Source organism: Centroberyx affinis, unplaced genomic scaffold (assembly GCF_046629955.1).
Source record: "Centroberyx affinis isolate AG114_WGS23_722 - 3 ecotype Tasmania unplaced genomic scaffold, CSIRO-AGI_Caff_v1 ptg005445l_1, whole genome shotgun sequence".
Classification (NCBI taxonomy): domain Eukaryota; kingdom Metazoa; phylum Chordata; class Actinopteri; order Beryciformes; family Berycidae; genus Centroberyx; species Centroberyx affinis.
Window position 1 is genome coordinate 28930 of NW_027282725.1, and position 21080 is coordinate 50009.

A 21080-nucleotide genomic window follows, 5' to 3' on the forward strand; every position below is an offset into this window, starting at 1 on the left:
CATTGTTGTGTGTCATTTGGCCTGCATAAGATCCTGTGCTCTGAACTAGGGAGTTTAAAGTAAGATTTTTTTTATTATACTTGAGGGAAACAATGAGTTCAGCTGCTTATTGCAAGGAGCAATCGTCAGGGGAGACTTAAACTCAATTACTGTAACCGTACTGAATAGGAAAAAAAACTGCCAAGACAAAAAAAAAACACCCGGGCGAAATCAACCAGTGAATAAAAAATTAAAAGATATGAATAAAAATCGACATGAAGCGTATCAAATATTTATTTTTTTTCTGGGCAACAAAGGACTATAATACATTGACAGGCATGGGAACTATTGCCAGCACATGTCTATACAATACAGCTAAAACCGCCTCCAATTTTTGGACATTATCGGACATAACAAGATATCAGGTGGTCCCAAAAAATGTTTTCTTTTGAATGTCTTCGAACATTTAAAAAAAAGACAATATTCCATTTATTGCTTTTATGGTGCTTCAAGGAGAGAACAAGAGGTGAAACGTATTCTGATTGGCACAACACATAAAAGCTTGTATAAAAACAAGAAAATAGAAACACAAAAAACAGTTCTCGTCAGGGTCTCACTTATGCTCTGTCTCAAAAAAAAAAAAACTGAATAAGGATGATATATAGAGAGAGAAATGGAAGTTTATTTCTATTAAATTTGTTCACTTGCTTCAATGTCGCCTCAACATGCTACAAGAGGGCTGAATTGAAATATCCCAGAGAAATAAAAATACCCCAAACTTCTGTTTTCTAAGAACCATAAAATCACATGAAGAACTAACCGAATATTCAAACCCACTAAAACAGGAGGCACCAGATAAATAAAAAAAGAAGTTTCAACAGACGCACCATATTTACAATTCCCATTAAATTACACATAAATAAATATATACATACATGAACACTGATTCCCTTATATAACCGTGAATCGTGTTGAAATTCAAAAAGTTCAAGTTGGTCGCTTGGAGAAGAGTGTGTGTGAGAGAGAGTCTACAACTGAAGTCATGGCATGGAGCTCTGTGGATTTTCTCTTTTTGTTTTTTTCAAGTTTATTATTCACAATACTGATAAGAATTCATCCTCTTTTTAAGCTTCTTTTTTGTCATACGGTTCACAATCGTAAAATTGAGATATAGAGGGGTCGCTGGATTTCAGTCCGTTCGTTGCAGCTCATAAAAAATAAGGGGAGTACATAAAAAGTCCTCTGGCTGAGGCAAGACACCTTTTCCTCTCCCTGGAGCTGTTCCTCTGCAGCTTTTTTCTCTTTCTTTTTTTTTTTTAATAATAACATTTCTTACGGTTGGGGTGGTGGTGGTGGTGGTGATGGCGGTGGAAGAAGAAGAAGAAGTAGAAGAAGAAGATTCTTGCGTCGTTTTTCCCCGTGAATCCAAAATGGGATGGTGTAGTAAAAACAAAAAAAAAAAAAAACATGTAAAACCGCGCAAGATCAGGAAGAAGTGGCACGTTTAACTTGATCAATAGTATTTATAAGGTATTTATAATATTTATATTGGATGGGTGGGGGGGGGGCCGGGGCGTCGGGGGTGGGTGGGGGGGTGGGGGGTGGTAGTGGGGGGCGGGTGAGGGGGTCTGGGCCCTCAGGTGAAGGTGGGATGGAGAGAGAGAAAAAAAAATCACTTTCTGTGCTTCTCGTCTTTGTCTCCGCCTTTAGTGCCGCTGTCTGAGTGACTGTTGGGGTTGTTGTTGAGGTACATTTTGTCCATGGCTTTGATAGCCTCGGTCAGATAGTTCTGGAGGGCCGTGATGGCCGCGCACATGGCCGGGGTCCCGAAACCGTGCGAGATTAGACTGAAGTGGGTCAAACAGCTCTGGATCCCCGGTTCAAGAATAGGCTGCGGTCGAGAGTTTCCCAGCGGCGAGCGGTCCTGGGACAGCAGGTCTGTGAACTCTTTGCAGATTTGCCTAAAAACAGAGGCGAAGACAGCGGCGTGTTAATGACCAAAACCACAGCCCCGGAAAGCCCTGCACGCACGCTGGTGTCCAGTCATGTCGTGGTACAAAATAAAGTGGAAAGCACACTGCAAACATGTCCATCTTAAACAAGTCAGTTAATCCTGTACAGGCCTGTTGGGTTTTAAAATCTTATTATTATTTTTTTTTTTTAAACAAGTAAAAGATTTCCCCCTATTTCCTTTTGCAAATCAACTTGTTTTCAAGAATTTTGAACAGTCTAGATGCTAGTGGAGTGATTCGCCTTATTCTTATTCTGCCTTGTTTCATGATATTAACACTTGTTTCTGGAAAAAGTCCTGAAGCTACACTGGAAACAAGTGGAATTATCCCACTCCAGTGGCACAATATTTCACTTGTTTTAAGAAAAATAAAATTTTAAGAGTGAATGTGAGAACAAACGACCCGTTAATAACGTAAGGTGGACATTTTTTTGCAGTGTAAACTATGAGCTCCAGTTGCTGATCATCAAAATGCAAACATCCACTAATAGAAATATATAGGCTACTTTCAGAAAAAATAAACATGAATGTATGCTTTTTTCCCCCCTTTGAAATAGGCTACCATATCTTCATATAGGCTAACGTACAGTACATCAGTTTGATCCTACTTAATGATGCATTCGATGAACTTGAGTTATAAATATTTATATCAGCTTAAAACGGCGAATAAACTCTATTCCGCGAATAAAAAAGCTTTGTAAAGTTAGTTTAGGTAGCTTACCCTCCACGTCATCCCTAGTTGTGCCTCAATCAAACTCAAAAAGCTTCTAATAGGTGGTTATAGCTGACAGCTGTTTGATTATAGAGGTCCATCATCAATATTAAACGCAGGCCTTTGTGCCTCTATATGCCTTGCAAGTTTCTGCACCGGAGTTCCCATGTTTCAGCAACGCATAGTAAAAATAACCAACACCAATCTTCGAGACAATAAGGAGGTTGGCGTTGGATGGGACCCAGCAATGTGTCAGTGTCAGTGAAATCACAGGTAAACAAAATGCTTTGCGTGTGGATGAGGCAGAGGCCTAGTCGACATACCAACAGCAGCAGGCTTCACTGCAACATATCTAATAATATATCCATGCACGTGTTTGAATCAGCGCTTATGTAAGAGAAGGGAAATGAAGGGTTTGAATGAAATGCATATTTAGCAGAGATGTCAAAAAACATGTGGAAGTGTGTGGCAGATAAAAAAGTAAGTAGGCTACGTAAATTAATATTAACCAATAGTGTTAGCGAATTGAGATGGAATAAAACAAAGCAGACCCAATGTTTGGCCAAACTAAATACCATGGCCACACACCTGACAGATAAAATTGCTCTTATTTGTTTAAAAAGCACTTAAGAACTTAACATCAACTTTGGTTACATGTGAAGTCTATCAACTGTAGTAGATTATTTTTAATAAAGCTGAAAATATGTAATTGTGCGTGCGTGCGTGCGTGCGTGCGTGTGTGTGTGCGCTCGTGCGTGCGTGCCTCTGCGTGCGTGTCGTGCAAACTGTCACAATAAACACATAGCCTATATTGGCACCGACTCGGATCCATTTGGTGTGATACAATGAAATGTGATAATAGCACTTACTTCGTTGCCAATAGCATGTTTTTTCTTTGGACTTGTTCGTTTGGGTCGGAATGCTGACGGTTTACATATTCAGCTACTGCCTTGGCTGGAAACTCAGTCTCGCATACATAACCAAAATCCCTGGCAAGATGTACCGCTTCGCCTGAGAAAGGGAAAAAAATGGGGTTGAATGTGTTTGCGTAATAAATATAGTGACATCAAATACAGAGCAGTTAACACTCGCTGCTTAACACATGATTAATCTAAACCGAAGAGAGGGTCCACTCTGATTTATCCAGTCAGACAGCAAGGCTATGGCACCTGGCTACCTTCCCAACAACACACTCTTATAATAATAATAATAATATAATAACAATAATAATAAAAAATAATAATAAAACACGGGCCCACGAGTTGTCAATACACGTCAAGCCCCATCCTTCATACCGTGAGAACGGCTCAACATGGAGGGAGAGACAATAAGTGGATATGAAATATTAGACGGAGCGTCATGCTTAACACCATGTCATTGATTACCAATGCCTGCACATTATTGAAAGTCCAGCAGATCACAGAGGCATGGGGAAGCAATTTTAAAGGGCTATACCTAAAGCTCGGTCCCCCTTTACATACTTCAGCTATGAGAATTACAGGTTTCATTCCATCGGAGTCTGAGCTCGTCTCTCTTCTTTTTTTTCTTTTTTTTTGTTGTTGAATTTTTTCAAGTCTTTTGGTTTTAATTTCCTGAACCAGTTGGGTTTTTACTGCGGGGCTTCCTGCCCATAAGCCTCTGCTCCGGAAGAACGCATGCGCCAATTAGCATCAAAGCTCAAGTCCAGTAAACTCGTTTCCATAAAATGGAGCGGATCATAAACAATAACAGCACTTCAGAAAACGCAGTGTCCCTTCACTAAATAACCGGCTGCCTTCCTATCCCACCCCCCACCCCCCCACCCCCCCCGTCCCCGCATCCCACCGCCCCCTTATCACCGAGAATCATACATTTCTCCAGGCTCATTACAATACGGCACCAAATTTCAACGAAGCACAATGAATATTGCATTCGGTCCTCGTCTGCAATAATGATTAACAGGGACCAATGAACCATCGCAGGCTTTCACCTTTTGAAACCCACTCACACCAAATACCACTGCACTGAATAATAAGGTTCAACTTTGCAAGCAAAATGGATTTATCCAGTCGCGAAAAAAGGCATCTTTGCACCGCACCATAATTGACTAATTTATTCTTTAATAGGCCCGAAACATATAGCTCTCAATAGGTCAGCGCCATGCCATTTGCATGCAACAGAAATCCTCACTGAAAACCACAGCACGGTAAGCTATTAACGAAAGAATTAAGCTACCATTACAAAAGCAGGCCTATACCGTGACATTCAGGCTGCAATAATGTTTGGAACAATACAGGGTTAATAAATCAATCGACATCTCACCCATGAGGTGAAACAACTCAACACTGCCCAATAAACAAGCAGCACTCAATAATTAACTTGACTTCAACACAAATTCATCGAGTGTATAAACTAGGCCAGCCGTGGACCTGCAAGTGTGCTACTGAAAGCGAAGGCCAACGCTGCAAAGCCACTAGAATTATCAGCACCATTCTTTCTCTCTCTCTCTCTCTCTCTCTCTCTCTCTCTCTCTCTCTCTGTCTCTCTCTCTACACACACACACACACACACACACACATATCCTTCATGCTTTATTACTTGCGAGGCAAAGTCGGTCCAAATTACACGGATGAGCGCATATGCTGATTTCCAACACAGAGAGAGAGAAGAAAAAACCCCGTTCGCAGGCACCTGATATCGCGGGAGCAAGAGAGTGAGAACGTGATTTACGGCACCGACTTACCTTCGACTAGTGACGTCAGCAAGGTGACGTTCGCTGCCTTGCGTCTGCCTGCAGGTAGATTCAAGCCGATTTTATCCAACTTCTCCCTTAAGGACCTTCCTCCGTTCTTAGACTTTGCCCTGTGACAATAAAAAAAAGGGAGAAATTCATTGTAGTATTGCTCATGTGTAGGAATTCGTCTGAGTGGGCCATGAAGTGGCATATTTTCCCTTGAAATGGACATTAAGGGAAATATGCCTATGTGAAGCCTAATCCAAAATATATAATAATATTGACTAGTGATGTAGTGATAAATAAAAACATGAGTAAACTATGGTCTCCAGGCAAACAACCACCAATATAAACAACATGATTTCGTCAAAAAATAAATTATGTTTTGTTTGATTTTTAGGACCATGTCTTTGTATAATATCAAATTGTAGGCTATAATATCAATTTGGTGCTAGTTAGTATGATTTATTCTCTAAAATTAATGTCATATAGATTTACACCAGCTTAAAAAAGGTGGTAACTCTATTCCACAAATTAAAAGGTGGCTAAATAGAGTTTGGGTGGGTTACATCCCTGATAGAAGTTATAAATAATACCAAAAGGAGCGCCAGCCTACTGAACCCGTGGTTACCAGCAGACAAATACTGTACAAAATGAATAAATAAAGCGCTACTTAATAGGCAGCACTATTACTGGCTGCATGTCTGCAGCACTTCAATAGACAGTTCACTGGAGACCAATGTTTTCATGTGTAATGCCTTCACTGGGCCTATAGAGCTGGGGTTGAAACAGACTAGGCCTACATTAATTTGAGAGAGAGAGAGAGAGAGAGAGGGAGAGAGAGAGAGAGAGAGAGAGAGAGAGAGAGAGAGAGAGAGAGAGAGAGAGAGATCCAGTGCGCTAGAGAAGTTAATATGGAATTTAACAGACCCCTCCTGCTTTAAATGCAGGAGCTAGGTGTCATGGTTGGTCGATTTTAATTATTCTTGGTACAGAGGAGAGAGAGAGAGAGAGAGAGAGAGAGAGAAAGAGAGAGAGATGCACACATACACACACAGAGAGAGAGAAAGAGTACAGAGACAGAGGTAGAGGGAGATTTTGCAGCCTTCCAGTCAGGCTCAGGCTCACCTCCTCAGCACCCCGCCCAGCAGAGAGGCGTTGAGGCACTCGGGCGGCGAGAGGCGTCTCTGCACCTCCGCCACCGTGACCTTGTACTTTGATGTGGAGCTGAGGAGGGACAGGCGACCCGGAACCGAGCAGAACACCTCGTTGGGGTTTACCACTCCTCCGAAAAGACCGTCCTTATTTATGGGGATGGCGGAGACGTTGTTGTTCTTGGATAAAGACACTGGACCTAGCAAGGGAGGGAGAGAGAGCGGGATGGTGGGGTAGAGAGAGAGAGAGGAGGGAGGGAGGGAGGGAGAGAGGAGGTGGAGGGGGTGAGAAAGAGAGAGAGACCGTGCTCAGTGAATTTCATGCAATGCAGAGCCTTAACTAAATGAGAAGGGGGGATTTAGGCCCCGGATTTAGAGTTCAGCACCACATGTGTACACTTTCAGCAACAAGGACAGACCAAAAGCTACTTCAACAAGAAATACATAGGCTAACGATAATAATAATAATAATAATAATAATAATAATAATAATAATAATAATAATAATAATAATAATAATAATAATAATAATAATAATAATGGCCACTAGGTTTGTATTCCATAGTAGCAGAAGTAGCCACATAATTAGGTGTAATAGGCTAATTCTCGTTCAATAACAGCTTTATTAAATGCTGAATATTTCCATTCGTCTGGTCTTTGTCCAAAATACACTACTTATTTTTTATGTTTAGGGCTCAACAACAGAGAACCAAAACCTCCAGTATTTGAGCGCTCAAACGTGCAGCCTACATTTTATCCAAGGCGCTCGCCACGCTATGAATCCACTGTGCACAAAGCACCAGCACCAACCGCGGGAGATGGTAAAGTCTACCTATTTTGACATATCCTCAGTATCCAGCAAAACACCGTCGCCCGTGTGTGATTTCACATCGGGGGGGCTCGGCGCTGGGCTTTACACCGTTTTGGTGTGCAGTAACCGGAGACAAAGGGGACTGTGCGCCTTTGGATAGATCACTTGTGACATTAATGGCTCAGGGGAGCCTAATAGAGACAATAGGAGTTAAACGAACTCTTGAGATTACTAATATAAGAAGCCAATTATCATGTTGATGTGCGGACGGAAAAGAAAGAAAGAAAGAAAGAAAGAAAGAAAGAAAGAAAGAAAGAAAGAAAGAAAGAAAGGGCGAGCATCTCTCAAGATCTATCTGGTGCGCATCTAATTTGACCTGACAAAACGCTCTTAAACCTGACCGTGGAAAAGGCCTCATCGTGCTGTACCCTAAACAATAAAAAAAATCATTCTGAATTTCTGATAGCAAATATATCTCGAAGAAAGAAGGAGAAAAATACAGAAGCAATAGCCCAACAACCGTAACTAAAATACCCTAAATATGAAATGCTACATTTTGAAATATTCAGAAAGAGCCCCTGGTTTTTCCACGCCGAGTTTTCACTCCCTCTATAAGAGACAGACTATCATCTCGCACAGAGCAGGCCTATGCTCCATCCAGCGGTACCAACTTCCATTTTAGATTTGACCATGCAGCGTGATTGCAGCTATTGGCTTCCACCATTGAAGTGCGAGTATCGTCTAGGCCTATATATCTTTGACCATCAATACAACAAGGCCCACAAAGCCCACCAGCTCTACTCATCTCTCCACTGCTCTGAAACGCTGACAGTAAATTCCATCATCGAGAAAAAAAAAGGTGCAGCCAGTTTGATGCACTTGGAAACCATGTAATGAAAAATAGGCTACTGCGTATTAGGATCAGTCAGGCATTACCGCATTGCATCGAGTTCTCTCGAGCAGAATGGTGTGCGTGTGTGTGTGTATGTGTGTGTGTGTGTGTGTGTGTGTGTGTGTGTGTGTGTGTGTGTGTGTGTGTGTGTGTGTGTGTGTGTGCGTGCGTGTGTGTCTAGCGTAGTGGTGTGCAGCTTGCAGAAACATGCATGATATCTCGGAGGAAATTGCTTACCTTTTTTAATTACAGTCTGGTCGGGAATGTGAATTCCTTGGTCCTCGACATGCTAAGACACAAACGCAAAAATGGACAAATTTTAGTATGAAAACACAAAAGGATATTAGGCTCAGTCGTGTATAAGTGAACGCACGTCAGGGTGTTGTGCACGAACAAAGCCTGACACAATTATCGGCCACAATCATCCAACATGGAGGCTCTGTAGGCCTATACCTGTTATTATTGCCCATCAGTGTTTTCAATGAGTTACACTGATGGACACATTACATTAGATCACAACACAGACTTAAATAACGAAGCTGTGTCGCCCCATAATCTTGACCTAATTTCGCCCTCAGATTGGCTCTACTCACAAGGAAACTACTAATCTAGATTGGATAGTAATTACGGCAGCGCAGCCTATTAAAGGCCTATGAACTAATTAGGCATTATTGGTGTTTGTTTCTGACGAAAAACTGGGAAGAATTCTCTCAATAAGACTGAGGGTTATTGACAATTTCAGGATTCACACAGCGATTCAACTTCAATAAATGGTGCCTATAGCCTACTGTATGTACAAAGCGCTTTCTGTACTGTGTATTGTAATTCTGTTCTGTATGTATTATAATATTATTGCTCGCACAGCACGGCTCACTTAATCTGTGTTTGACCGAGGGTTTTTGAATAGAGAACACAAATAAAATCAGAGGATCTAATAGAAACGTATTTTTTAAATTTATTTTTAATTAAATCATATTTGATCAGCCATATCAAATTTACTGTGGCAATTACCAGCATTTTTGGAGTGATAATACTGGTCTTTTATAGGTGAAAATAACGATTCATAATTATGATACTTGATTTAATCCTGACAACATTTTAAATATTTTTTACATGTTATTTTTTTTTTATCTGAAAAAACTGGGTGTATTAAGAGTTATTATGACCTATCCGAACCTAGCTAATTTCATGCGGCTCTCTACACTGCCATTGTATAGTAATAATAATAGTAGGCTACTAATACTATTATTTTACTAATACTAATATTAATACTAATACTACTAATAGCAATTATTAATAGGCGGGTAGTAATAATAATATTAAAAAATATATATATATATCACCACCACCACTACTGCTACTTATAGGCTAATAACAATAATCCTAATGATAATAATTAAAATATATATAATAATACCTCCTGGGCCTAAAATTCATAATGACAACAGTATTAAATTAAAAAACAACAACAACAACAACAACAACAACAACGAGTAGGCTCAAATAAAAAAGTAAACCAGCTGAATGTTGCCTTACCTGAACGTCTTCTAAAGAGTGAGGTATTCCATGGATAGGGATAGAGTCCGACAGTCCCGTATCGATGCCGTGGCCGGACGGTAGGAGCACCTCCCTGCGGTACTCCCGGCACAGCTGGTGGGGCAGGCCGCGGTGCTGGTGCAGCAGGCCGCTCTCCTGACCCTGCCTCTGGCCCGGCCAGCCCGGGTGCTGCGGCTGCGGCTGGGCGTGCAGGGAGTTGAGGGAGTACGGGTCGTTGACGTGCGAGTAAGGGTCCTGAGACTGCGGGTAGATGGGCTGGTAGGGCGGGGGGAAGTACGGCGGCTGGAAGTCCGAGTTCGGAGTGTGGGAGAGCGGAGGGGCGCTGGTGTAGGGACTCTGGCCCACGCCGCCCAGCTGAGGTAGCCTGGCTGTCCCGTTGCTGGTGCCGTCATGGCGATCCTGGCGGGGAGAGACACATCAGAACGAGGGTGTTTTAGATAATAACACGGCGTTGAAAAAGATGGAGCCATAAAAGAATGAGATTTTTTTTTGTTTTCACTGCTGAATGCTCTGCGGGCTAATAGTGGGACATTATCTAGTGTATTGCCCAAGTGGATGACAGGAATTAGATCAAGAGTGGACTATATCAAATTAAAACTATTATCTCTCAAACGGATTATAAATAATAAAAAAGCCACACACAGATCACATGACCACAAAGTTCTTAGAAATAACAAAACATGACGTTAAAATGCTCAAAGTAAATAATGAAAGGATGCATCGAAATTTCGGAGGTGAAAATGCCCTCAAACAAATACTGAACCATGCTTTTTTCTGCATTTTTCACAAGAAGGCCCACAGTTTGTAAGCATGCAAGCTTGGCAAAACAATTTTCAGCGGACAAAAAAAAACAAACAAAAAAAACATAATGCCATAGGCAAATGCCTATTAGGAACAAAAGTCGAAGTATCTGAGCACGGTGAGGCTCGTTACAACTTACCATCGCGGAAAAACTGTGCACTAACATCTGTACGGATTTTTGGAGCGATTCAAGAAAAGAATAATCAGTTCAAAAACACGTTGAGTGTGCAGGGAGGGGGGAAGCAAAGGGAATTTACGAGCAAAACAAAAAATTAAGCCCCCAGAAATGACTCTTCTCTACTGCAAGATCACGGTGGCCCCGGCGGTCAGATATGCGCCACAGCAGCAGGACGATAATCCATCAGAAATAATTGGTTAGATCCCCGCTGCCCTTCATTTGAGTCTAAAAATGCAGATATGCGGCCGTGCTGGCGGATTTGGGTTGAAAAGTTTTTCTTGGTATCCCCCTTTTCCCCCGTTCTCCTGGTTTCTATCACAGTGCTGCCGTCCCCTCGCTTGAGCTCATATTAGCAAAAAAGAGCCGCTTCTTCTTCTTCCCTCTTGGACTCCTAATAGAAGGTATTCATGACTATTAATATTACAGGAATACTTAATAATAAGGAAAAGAATGGTCGGAAATCGGGCGTGAAGCGGAGGACGCAACTCAAGGCAGGAGTCTGCGCTTAAATGACGTCCATTGAAAGGAGGAATCAGTATATCTAATCAGATGGAGAGAGAGAGAGAGCGAGAGAGAGAGGGAGAGAGAGAAAGAGGGAGTGAGTGAGGAGGGAGTGGAGAGAGAGAGACAAAAAGAGGGACATTCACTCTCGTCTGACGAATCAGAGAGAGAGGGAGGTGGGGGGGGGGGTGTTGGGGGGTTGGAGGGGGGGCATTTTAAAAGGGTCCCAGGGCCAAAGCGCAAAAGTGAAAGAAAGACATAGGAATGAAGGGAGGAGGACCAGAGAGAGAGAGAGAGGGAAAGAGAGAGAGTGAGAGGGAAAGAAGGAAGAAGCCGTGGAAGGAAACAATGTGCACCTCTGAATTGGGTGAAAATCCAGCAGACGACGCTAAGGGCATCCCGACCGGCACATTTTTACGGCCCGTCCCTTTGTTTTCCACCTCAGACTCCGGCGGCGAGCCTTCCTCCATGGGGCTCCTCTCTCTCTCTTTCTCCCTCTCTCTCTCTCTCTTTCTTTCTTTCTTTCTCTCTCTCCACCGAATTAATCCACGGGTTTTTCCTCGACTCCAAATCCCACCGCCACGCCGGCTAACTTTTAACTTTCACTCGGAAAGACAGAGCAAAAAAAAAAAATAAATAGATTCCCAAAGTCTATGATAGGGCCGCTCGGATCCGAAAGCTCCAACCAACTTTTACGCACGGCTAAAAGCTCCACTGCCCTTCTTACCTATTTACGCGTTATGCAATTATGAAACGCTGGGTTGGGACTTGATTTCGATAGCAAATATTGCTTTTTTTGCATTTACACCAGCGGAAAAATAAGCCTGTAGAGCTAAAAGCCACCATAACGTGGGACGCGTTTGTTTTCCTGCTCCTGGACGTCCCTGTCCTCTCCAGACGCGGGTGAAAACACGTCCGACTGGCTTCTCCACTCCTAAACAAGTCCCTGATATTACTGCCAAACTTTCTGTCTATGCCCATAACAACAATCACTCAGCGTATGCACTGCACACACACTCACACGCTGCACAAATCTAACGGCTCAAATTGCAAAGACATATAAAACTAAAGGGGTAAATTTCCATGCCCTTTTAAACACTGAATAAAATAGGCTTCACAAGCGTTACATTTGCCATATACTCCAATAATTAAGTTTAATGAAATGTATGTTAAAATGTAGGCTACATGTTTATAATTTTTTTTATCTTCAGTTATTTACCACATGACATTTAATTTTTTTGGACACTATTTTTTTCTCTGAACTTGAAGATAAAAATAAGCATCTGTTTTTTTTTTTAATCACCAGTCTCATTTTATTCATGTAGCCAATACATTAAATAGGGTTGCAGTTGCCATATGTCATATTATTATTATTATTATTGATATTATTATTATTATCATTATTATTATTATTATTATATACAAATATGTACAAAATAGCAACCTGTTTAAATCATTAAAGATCAAGATCATGGAAATATTCATCCTCCAACTGAATTAAATGTGCTCACTAACAACTGTCAAAACAGTGACAGATTTTGACAAAAAATCACAACATATCCCTTGTAAAACTTATCCTAGTATATCTCAAAAATATAAATAAAATTTAAAAAAAATCAAAGAGGAGCCCCTTACCTCGCATTCTTCATATTTAATGTTATCAGTTAATTTCCAGAGCATTTTCATGGGTTGTTGAGGTGGATATTGAGTATAGGTATCGCCTTAGCCTTGTTTTCAGTCAGTGAATTGTGCTCCCCCGCTCAGAAAAACTAGTTTTATTGAAGCTGTGGGCTGCTGTCTGTCTTGCGCTCTGAGGTCTCCCTCTAATGGTGGAAGTGAAGGGCTGGAGCAGCACTGTAATAACACTGGCACAGGGCCTCATTAGCATATCAACAGCCGTTTGATTCCCCCCATCTGCTCACACAACACCAATGGACAGCACACAGGTAAAAACTAAAGCAGCAAGACACTAGACATGCTTATTATTTCTACTGTTCAGTGAGAAAGCGGGGTATAGTCATGCATGGGGACCTGCATGCACCTGGGAGTTTTTTTTAATTTTTTTTCCCATATATTTCCCAGCCTATAGAAAAACAAAGCAGCCTCTCGAAATGTTATTTTAAGTCATATTAATATGATAAAATGGCGCAATGTGTTTGGAGCTGCGCTAATGTTAAATAACTTTTTTGTGAACTTGTTGCCAAAAATCAAGCTCAGCGCTACAGATTCCAACCTCTTATCGATTAAGCTGTTTGTTTCTTTTATTTTTACACACACTTTGTTGCCAACCCTGATTTTTCCTAAACTGTTATTTTAATCCCATTGAGACTGGAGACCTTGAGAGGCTATTCTTTCAGTGTTATGTTAAAAAGGTGACCCATTCGAAGCGGCCATACAGGTCCATTGACTACCTGTAAGGGCACAGGGTTTGGAGGAATGTAAATAATTAACACAACAACATGGGCTCGTTTCATTTGAATGACCGGCTAGGGGAGCCTGGCTCTGCCCTGTCGCCGGCCCAGCCTTCACCTCAGCAGGTCGTGGGTCAGCAGACAGGTCGCCAGCTCTTTAAGGCGTTGGCCCCTCTCCTTTAAAACCTGGATTACCATTTTTGGTGGGGTACCTTTACGGCCAGTTGTTATTAATGAGAGAGGAGCGATGACAACTATGCATGTGCCTGTTTGAGAGATTTGGCCTGGTTGTCTGTGGTGGTGATCTTTTTTTTTTTTTTTAGGAATGAAAGCAAAGTGTTTGATTTCAGCAAAGGATCTCAGTTCGATGGTGAAATCCTCCAAAACCAAAAACAAGGCCATCATTTCAGTTAATCCCAGGCAAACCATTACAGCTGGACAAAACCCATAATGTGATGTTTTCTCTAACTTTACATTAATAGGCTTGGAATAGCCATAAATATACGCGTTCATTTATGAAAAGTTACATATTTCGTCAATACTCCACTGTTGACCAAAACAACTACACATGTCGTCACGTGTCTTTTCACTCGATTACCAATTTCTGTGAAAAATTATACGTATATTTTCCAATGTACCTGAAATGACCATGGAGTCTACGGCCTATAGCAACATGCGATCAACCCTCTTAGCGTTTTTTTCAGAGCAAAACAAGGGGGATTGCCAGTTTGACGTGTAGGGCTCTAACACCGCCAAACAGGGCTTCCCAAAATAAAACATCTGTAACTTCGTCATATGATCTATTGTCTAATAAAAAATCAACTGTGATACAGACTACATAGAAGAGTATTAACCTATACCATCTCGTTTGGGAGGTTTCTACGCTCCCTATGAAGTCTTATCCTACAACAAGTCGACACTTTGACAGTTTTTACAGATTTTCACAGCCGTGTCTTTGTCTCTAAGTAAGCAGCACATACCTGCCATTCCCCCATTTTGCCCATAATTGACATTCTTTGTCTTCTGCTGCCTTTGGTGGTTTTTTGGGTTGATGTGGCGCCGTGTTATCTCATTGAGCCTTCGGTCCCAGAGTCAGTCGTTACTTTTTACCTGGACCGGATCGACTCACCTGGCCATAAAAACGGTGCGGGACTACCTGGTGACGCATGCGCACTGCGCCGGGTGTGGACTATAATGGAGAAACTATACCTACCTGGGAAAAAAGTGAAATATTCTGGGATAAGTTGTCTTTCTTTGGTTTATAGTTAGAATAAAATGAGGTGTGTTAAATGAAAAAAAATATAATGGTAGTGATAAATTATTATTATTAAGTCACTAAACATATGACTTCAAGGTGGTGATGATAAGGCATCACAAACACTAATATAAACAAAAACTAACTGTATTTTTAGAAAAGCATTCATTTATGCTTTTTCCACTTTAAAAACCATGTCGTCATATAATTTAAATGATTTTGATACTATACTTTCTATGATGTATACTATGAATTTATGTCAAAGATTAATGTCATCATAAAAAATGGGTAATGTCTATTCCACAAATAAAGTTAAGGTTCAGGTGGGATAACCCCCCATAAAATATATATAAATAAATACACAACTTGTCAGGAAATATGGTGTTAACACTTCTATAAATTACAATTTTAAAATAAGTTCAAAATGTATGAGCAAGGAGAAAAAAATAGTAGGCTATATATATATAAAACCCAAGTATACATATATATAATATTTAAAAAAAAATACTATACTATACTTTAGCTTCAAGTAACATAAAAGTAAAAGGAGCAGATATGTTCCTCCTATAAGCCAATTAACATGCCCATTCATTTTTTTTCTATACCGTTCTATCTTAGTGAAAAACATGAGTTCTCACTGCAAATGAAACTGTGTCAAGTTAAAAACTTGAAGGTTAACAGCCAACATCATTACTTTAACACAAAAGGCTTCCCCGCGCATTGTGAGGGTCATTATTTATTTATCCACTGTTTATTTCTAATACATACTTATGTAGACCCCTCGGGCCAAGAGAGTGAATGAGCTCCGATCTCTCTCTCTCTCTCTCTCTCTCTCTCTCTCTCTCTCTCTCTCTCTCTCTCTCTCTCTCTCTCTCTCTCCCTCTCTCCCTCACACACTCACACACACACACACACACACACAGAGAGAGAGAGAGAGAGGACAGCAACACGTGCGCTAACCTATAGGTGATAATGGTCTCAGCTATTAGTCCAAACCCCTTCTCTCTCCCAACTTTCTGACGGAGCACGTGCACATTGACTGCAAAGTGTGCGCACAACTAAAGGCAGACAGTTCTTCTTTCTCACTGCATTAAACACTTTTATTAAATATATTTGATGGATGCACTGGGAGTATTGGACAAACTTTTCAAAGGAAAATACTCTTTCATTTTTGTTATTTTTCCCAATGAATTCTTTAGTTGTATTATTTGCAATTGCATAATTCCACATAGAATCTATAGATTTTTTTTTTTTTTTTTTTTCTTGTGTTATTTTCAATAAAATATTTAAAACAAGCCTTCGTGTTTGACTTCAAAGGCGAACACACAGTCGATATTAACTGCACACACAATACCTGCAGCTATATAGACCTTCCTGGGCCTGGACAAAAGAGAGAGGTGGGGGATCAGAATATTGTTTGGGGCTCTGCGCACTAAGGGAGGAGTAGCGTAAGTTATACAGCAGATCTGTCTGAGAGTGGGTTACTTAGACAAGAGCGGGGTCCCATTTGAATATCCAGCCTGTTTGTCTAGGGCTTGGTTTCAACCACTTCCACCGTAGCACGAGGCCTCCGGCATCATTTCAGCTAAGCTTCATAAAAGTGTGCGCTGTGTTTAATAGGCGTCGGCAATGATGACTGCACCTTGGGCACTTTGTAGACCTATTAATATTAAGCAGATCAAATACAGTCATATTATTATTATTATTATTATTATTATTATTATTATTATTATTGTTGTTGTTGTTGTTGTTGTTGTTGTTATTATTATTATTGTTATTATTATTATTGGTGGTGGTAATGTTAGGTCCATGTCTTACTTGAAAATGCAAAATGCTGAAAATGTAGACACAAACTGACGCACACCTTCGTGCGTAATTTGCGTGTAATTCTTATTTCCAATAAATGTTGTGAAACTTTCCGGGAAGTCGTTTCCTCTTTGTTTCATTGTTTTGAAATATTGATCGGTCCGTCAGCCCCCAGTCAAGCAGAAGTTGGAAAATCATCATGGCAAATATGCTCACCTTGATGTGCAATGAAGTTATCTGACTACACTCTCAATCCAGTTGATCACACCTGACTGCTGGAGCCAGTAACTATCCCGTTACCAGAATCCAAGACACTAAAGTCCCATATACCTTTGTGAAATTAATTAAATTTGTGTCTGTTGAGTGGGAAGGGTTGAGGTCCATTGTATCAAATGCTACTCCCCGAGGAGGATAAATTGTATTCTAGCGCCATCTTGCTTCAGGATTAGAGAGAGGACTCGCCACCAGTGGATCTCAAATAGCTGATATATTGAGGTAATTGAAACCAAATGAGAATGTGTGTGCGCTAGCAGCATTCCAGTAAATGAAAGTGCCAAATCGGTGCCAGTCAAGAAAGCAGGTGGTCAAAACTAACATAAGTCAATTGAGTTGAAATATGATATACTATGGTCACGGGTTAAACTCAAATGTCAGATTTGTTTAGTCCTTCACCAAAAACCAAAATAGACGCCATTCATAGCACTTGGTTCAGTCTTAATAGACCGATCCTCCTGTAGATGAAAACTTTAATCAGCCTTCCAAGCGTAATCCTGCCCATTTTCATGGTAATCACCTTTGACCCAATTGGGCTCCACTGTTGAAAACACACATTCCGACGCAGGGGGATATATTGTGTGCTTTGTCGTGCCTTTGTACAGACTATTTTTTTCCACACGCAAAGGAAAACATGTTTGGAATAGCAGTGGGAGAGAATTCAAAAAGTCCAATAAAAGCTTGGAGATGCTGAGGCGTAGCAGCTTGAAACAAATCTTATTCTGATCCTGTGGTGCCATCTCGTGGCTGTAAAGATACAACTGCTTCACAAGCTGTTCCAGGGGTCCCCAGCAAAATGAGGGAGTTTAGTTTCAATATTATGTCATAACCCACAAGTTAGCACAAATAGACGATGTACAACGATGACTGTTTTGTTAATAGGTTTCACTCTCCCCACTGTGTCTTCCCCAGAGACAGTACCAAAAACTTCTCAGATGGGGGGTCTGTGGTCTAATGCAGGTCTATTTGGGAGTCCTTCAGATGAAAAGGTTTGGGAATCCCTGACCTTGGGTATGTTTATTGCCCACACTTTCTCTTTTTTTTTAAGTAAATGCCCTGCTTCACATTCATCCAGGCGACATGCAGTCAGAGCAGAGTGACGTCAGTGAAACCACAGTGGGCAGTTTATCAGTAGTTGTTGGGGGAGAGGGCAGCACCAAGTTGTACTAGTATTAATTATGACAACCATACTGTTTATAATCTAAGATAATTATAAGGATGTATAGCTAGTGTCACATAACGACATATACTGTTAAACATAATAGTGTAAAGATCACACAACACTGTATATTATTGTTGTAAATTCTCCTATTATCTGCTATCTGCACAGGCAGGCACATATAATCATATAATGTGTCAGTCTACCCTTAGGAGGTGGAGACGGGTTTTGCATTGATGCTGCGTTCAAGTTAAAGTGGGAAATTCCCAGCTGGTTGGACGTAATTACGACCTCTGTGCGATCCAGTGGCCCACCTAGGGGAAAAAAAATCTGAGGTAGGTAGAAACATAGACACCCGAGGGATTTAATCTGCCCAACATAAAATATGCAACAGATAATGTTATGTCAATGATATTGGCACCGTCAGCTAGCTCGGTAGCATAAAATGTTAGCAACTGCAAGTGCAAATTAACATTTCAAATTAATATGTTTAGTAGAAAAGTAGAGTCTGCACACTGAAATATGTGCCTTGGAATTTTGCCTTGTAGGAAGCCAGAATTCCCGACCTCTCTGGAATGCAGCACGGATCTCACCAGTAACGAGAACTACATTTCCCGTCGAGCACTTCGCCGAATCAAATGTGTCCCAGTGATATGTGCTCGGTAGAGAACAAGCAGCAGCAGTGCCAGTCTTTATTGTGGCAAAGGACAAACTGAGAGAGCAAGGTTGTACGTAAGCCTGCGTTTTAATTTGAATGTTTTTATATGTGACATTTGTAGTAGACCTAGTCGTCATTTTCGTACAAACCAATGGTGTGCATTCAATAACAGTATACATGCGTCCATGTAAACACATACTGCCCTGCATGTGTTGTAACAGTGATGCTAGGTTATGGTCATGGTGCTTATGCTAAGGCATTTGGGAGCCTGTCACCCAGTTTCTCTTATCTAGTGAACCAGACAGACACACACCCCTCCTCTCTGAAGCCACAATGTAACGATTTCTGATTAGCAGTATTGTGCGAAAGGAAGCTCTTCGGTGCTACAATGTTTCCAAATCTTTTGTTTGCTCACTTAATGCTCTGTAATAATTGTTCTGTGTTGGCGCACTTAGATAGTCCTTCAACTATTTTTGCGGCTGTAAGTAGGCGCTGTACTCACCAGGGACTTGTCTGAATTAGGCTAGTTTGCTTTGCACTGGCTTAAATGTTCAGTTTGTTAACACGAAGCTAACTTGCTTATCAACTTTGTCCCACACGTTGTGGCCTCTGACAGGTGTCCAACATGTCTGTGGATTGGGTAGGATATGGATACGCAGCCCTCGTCGCATCCGGGGGAGTCATGGGTTATGTGAAAGCAGGTATGAGTTTTATTTGGTGAGAACCAGGGATGCAGTGGAGGGTAAACCCACAGATATACCCATAGCCTAATACTGTTCTACATTTTAAGCTGCCCTGAATCTTTCTAACGTAAATCCATAGGCTACATCACTGCTTTTCTGAAAATGTAATGGGATTTTATTTTGGTGGTCGTTTGCCTTCTGATGTTACATAGTTTACACTCCCTTTTATTTACCACTACATCCCTAGAGGAAACTTTCACAGGGTGGCAGCTACAAAGCAGATATCCACCACCTCTATTTGTAGAAATCCTGGTGGTTTTAGAACGAGGGTTTCAAATAGGGCTGGGTGATTTCTTCATGCATTGGAAATCTAGCCGTCATGAGTTGTTGACATGGGTCTGGTCTCACCTCATCTTTGCTGCTTTACAGTTTTGTTTACATGTCAGTGTAAGTTAGGAAAGTTAATACAGCCATTTATGGTCTGTAAATGTGCTTGTGTGCTTTCAGGCAGTGTCCCCTCACTGGCTGCTGGTCTTCTCTTCGGTGGCCTCGCTGGTTTAGGTGCCTACCAGATCTCCAACGACCCCAAAAACATATGGGTGTCCCTCGGTTAGTAAACTAAGAATGTCTTAATGTATTGCATGGGGGTAAACTAAGAAAATGCATTTGTAACTAAGGATATTAAGCTACCCGAAAGGTTGGCACACTCTTGCATCCTAATTTTCAACCCTTCCCTATGAAGTTCTTAACACTGTACCTTCACCCCACATGGTGTCTTCCAGCTACATCAGGAGCTCTGACTGGCGTCATGGGAAAGAGGTTCTACGGATCCAGGAAGTTCATGCCAGCTGGCTTGGTGGCTGGAGCAAGGTATCCATCTTATCCACATTATTAAAAGATCACACAGTGCGTTTACATGCAGGGAGGATTCCAGGTGACATAAGAGATATCACGTTCAAGGTAACGACCACTTTTATTCCAAAATGACTCAAAACCTCTACGTCCCCGAGCTAGAAGGCAAGAATAGGGATGTGACATTTCTTTTTTTTTTCGGAATTTGAGGAGATTTTTGGGGAGCACACAACTCCCAGTGACTTCTAATGGGAGATTAGTTTTTCTGTCTTTTTTTTGTTTTGCCTTTTCCTTTTCTTGTGTTTCAGATAACATTCCTGCCAACAGGGTATATATATCTAAAGCAAATTTATGCTCTGTGAATGTAAAAAGTGTCTGTTATCTGCTTGTTTCCAGTCTTCTGATGCTGGGGAAGCTTGGTGTGGCAATGCTCCAGAAACCCCAGGAGTCCTAATGAAGGGAAGATTTCCACAAACTCAGGATGTAAAAAAATAAAAAAGCAATTGCCATTTTCTCACATGGATCCCATCTTCTCTCTGCTTCAGGAACAGCCTGTCAGCACTTGTCATGTATTGTTGAATGTTGATGTCATTTTGTAAAAAAAAAAAGAAGAAGTGTATAATTGAGAATGAAATATAATACCATGTTTATATCATAAAATGGTTGTCTTGTCT

The 21080-nt window shown here is 41.1% G+C and overlaps 2 protein-coding genes across 9 annotated transcripts; one reads left to right on the forward strand and one right to left on the reverse strand.

The window, feature by feature from the left end:
* Window positions 1-269: 269 nt before the first annotated feature.
* On the reverse strand, window positions 270-14735 carry tfap2a (transcription factor AP-2 alpha). Of its 5 annotated transcripts, none has more exons than XM_071546773.1 (8): window positions 11666-11806; window positions 10770-10796; window positions 9809-10228; window positions 8510-8561; window positions 6544-6763; window positions 5425-5543; window positions 3572-3713; window positions 270-1940 (listed from the first exon to the last, which is right to left on the reverse strand). In XM_071546773.1, exons 1-8 carry the CDS (start codon window positions 11777-11779, stop codon window positions 1652-1654), a joined length of 1383 nt encoding a protein of 460 aa, XP_071402874.1. In that variant the 5' UTR covers window positions 11780-11806; the 3' UTR covers window positions 270-1651. The 5 variants fall into 5 exon arrangements, with proteins under 5 accessions (XP_071402874.1, XP_071402873.1, XP_071402876.1 ...); XM_071546772.1 differs by having other exon boundaries at window positions 6544-6769; XM_071546775.1 differs by lacking the exons at window positions 10770-10796; window positions 11666-11806 and adding an exon at window positions 14701-14735 and having other exon boundaries at window positions 6544-6769.
* On the forward strand, window positions 11948-21049 carry tmem14ca (transmembrane protein 14Ca). 4 transcript variants are annotated; one of them, XM_071546777.1, is made up of 5 exons: window positions 11948-12046; window positions 19488-19572; window positions 20062-20163; window positions 20337-20424; window positions 20803-21049. In XM_071546777.1, the coding sequence occupies exons 1-5, from the start codon at window positions 11963-11965 to the stop codon at window positions 20858-20860; spliced, it is 417 nt and encodes a 138-aa protein (XP_071402878.1). In that variant the 5' UTR covers window positions 11948-11962; the 3' UTR covers window positions 20861-21049. The 4 variants fall into 4 exon arrangements, with proteins under 4 accessions (XP_071402878.1, XP_071402880.1, XP_071402879.1 ...); XM_071546779.1 differs by lacking the exon at window positions 11948-12046 and adding an exon at window positions 18864-18938; XM_071546778.1 differs by lacking the exon at window positions 11948-12046 and adding an exon at window positions 18873-18941.
* The last annotated feature ends 31 nt before the right edge of the window (window positions 21050-21080 follow it).

Coding starts and splice junctions, on each gene's coding strand:
- tmem14ca (XM_071546777.1), top strand. CDS start 11,963: ATGATAGGGCCGCTCGGATCCGAAAGCTCCAACCAACTTTTACGCACG. Junction 12,047..19,487: donor CCCTTCTTACCTATTTACGC/GTTATGCAATTA, acceptor GGCCTCTGACAG/GTGTCCAACATGTCTGTGGA. Junction 19,573..20,061: donor CATGGGTTATGTGAAAGCAG/GTATGAGTTTTA, acceptor GTGTGCTTTCAG/GCAGTGTCCCCTCACTGGCT.
- tfap2a (XM_071546772.1), bottom strand. CDS start 11,779: ATGGAGGAAGGCTCGCCGCCGGAGTCTGAGGTGGAAAACAAAGGGACG. Junction 10,797..11,665: donor GATTTTCACCCAATTCAGAG/GTGCACATTGTT, acceptor AAATCCGTACAG/ATGTTAGTGCACAGTTTTTC. Junction 6,770..8,509: donor CCAGACTGTAATTAAAAAAG/GTAAGCAATTTC, acceptor CTCCCTTGCTAG/GTCCAGTGTCTTTATCCAAG.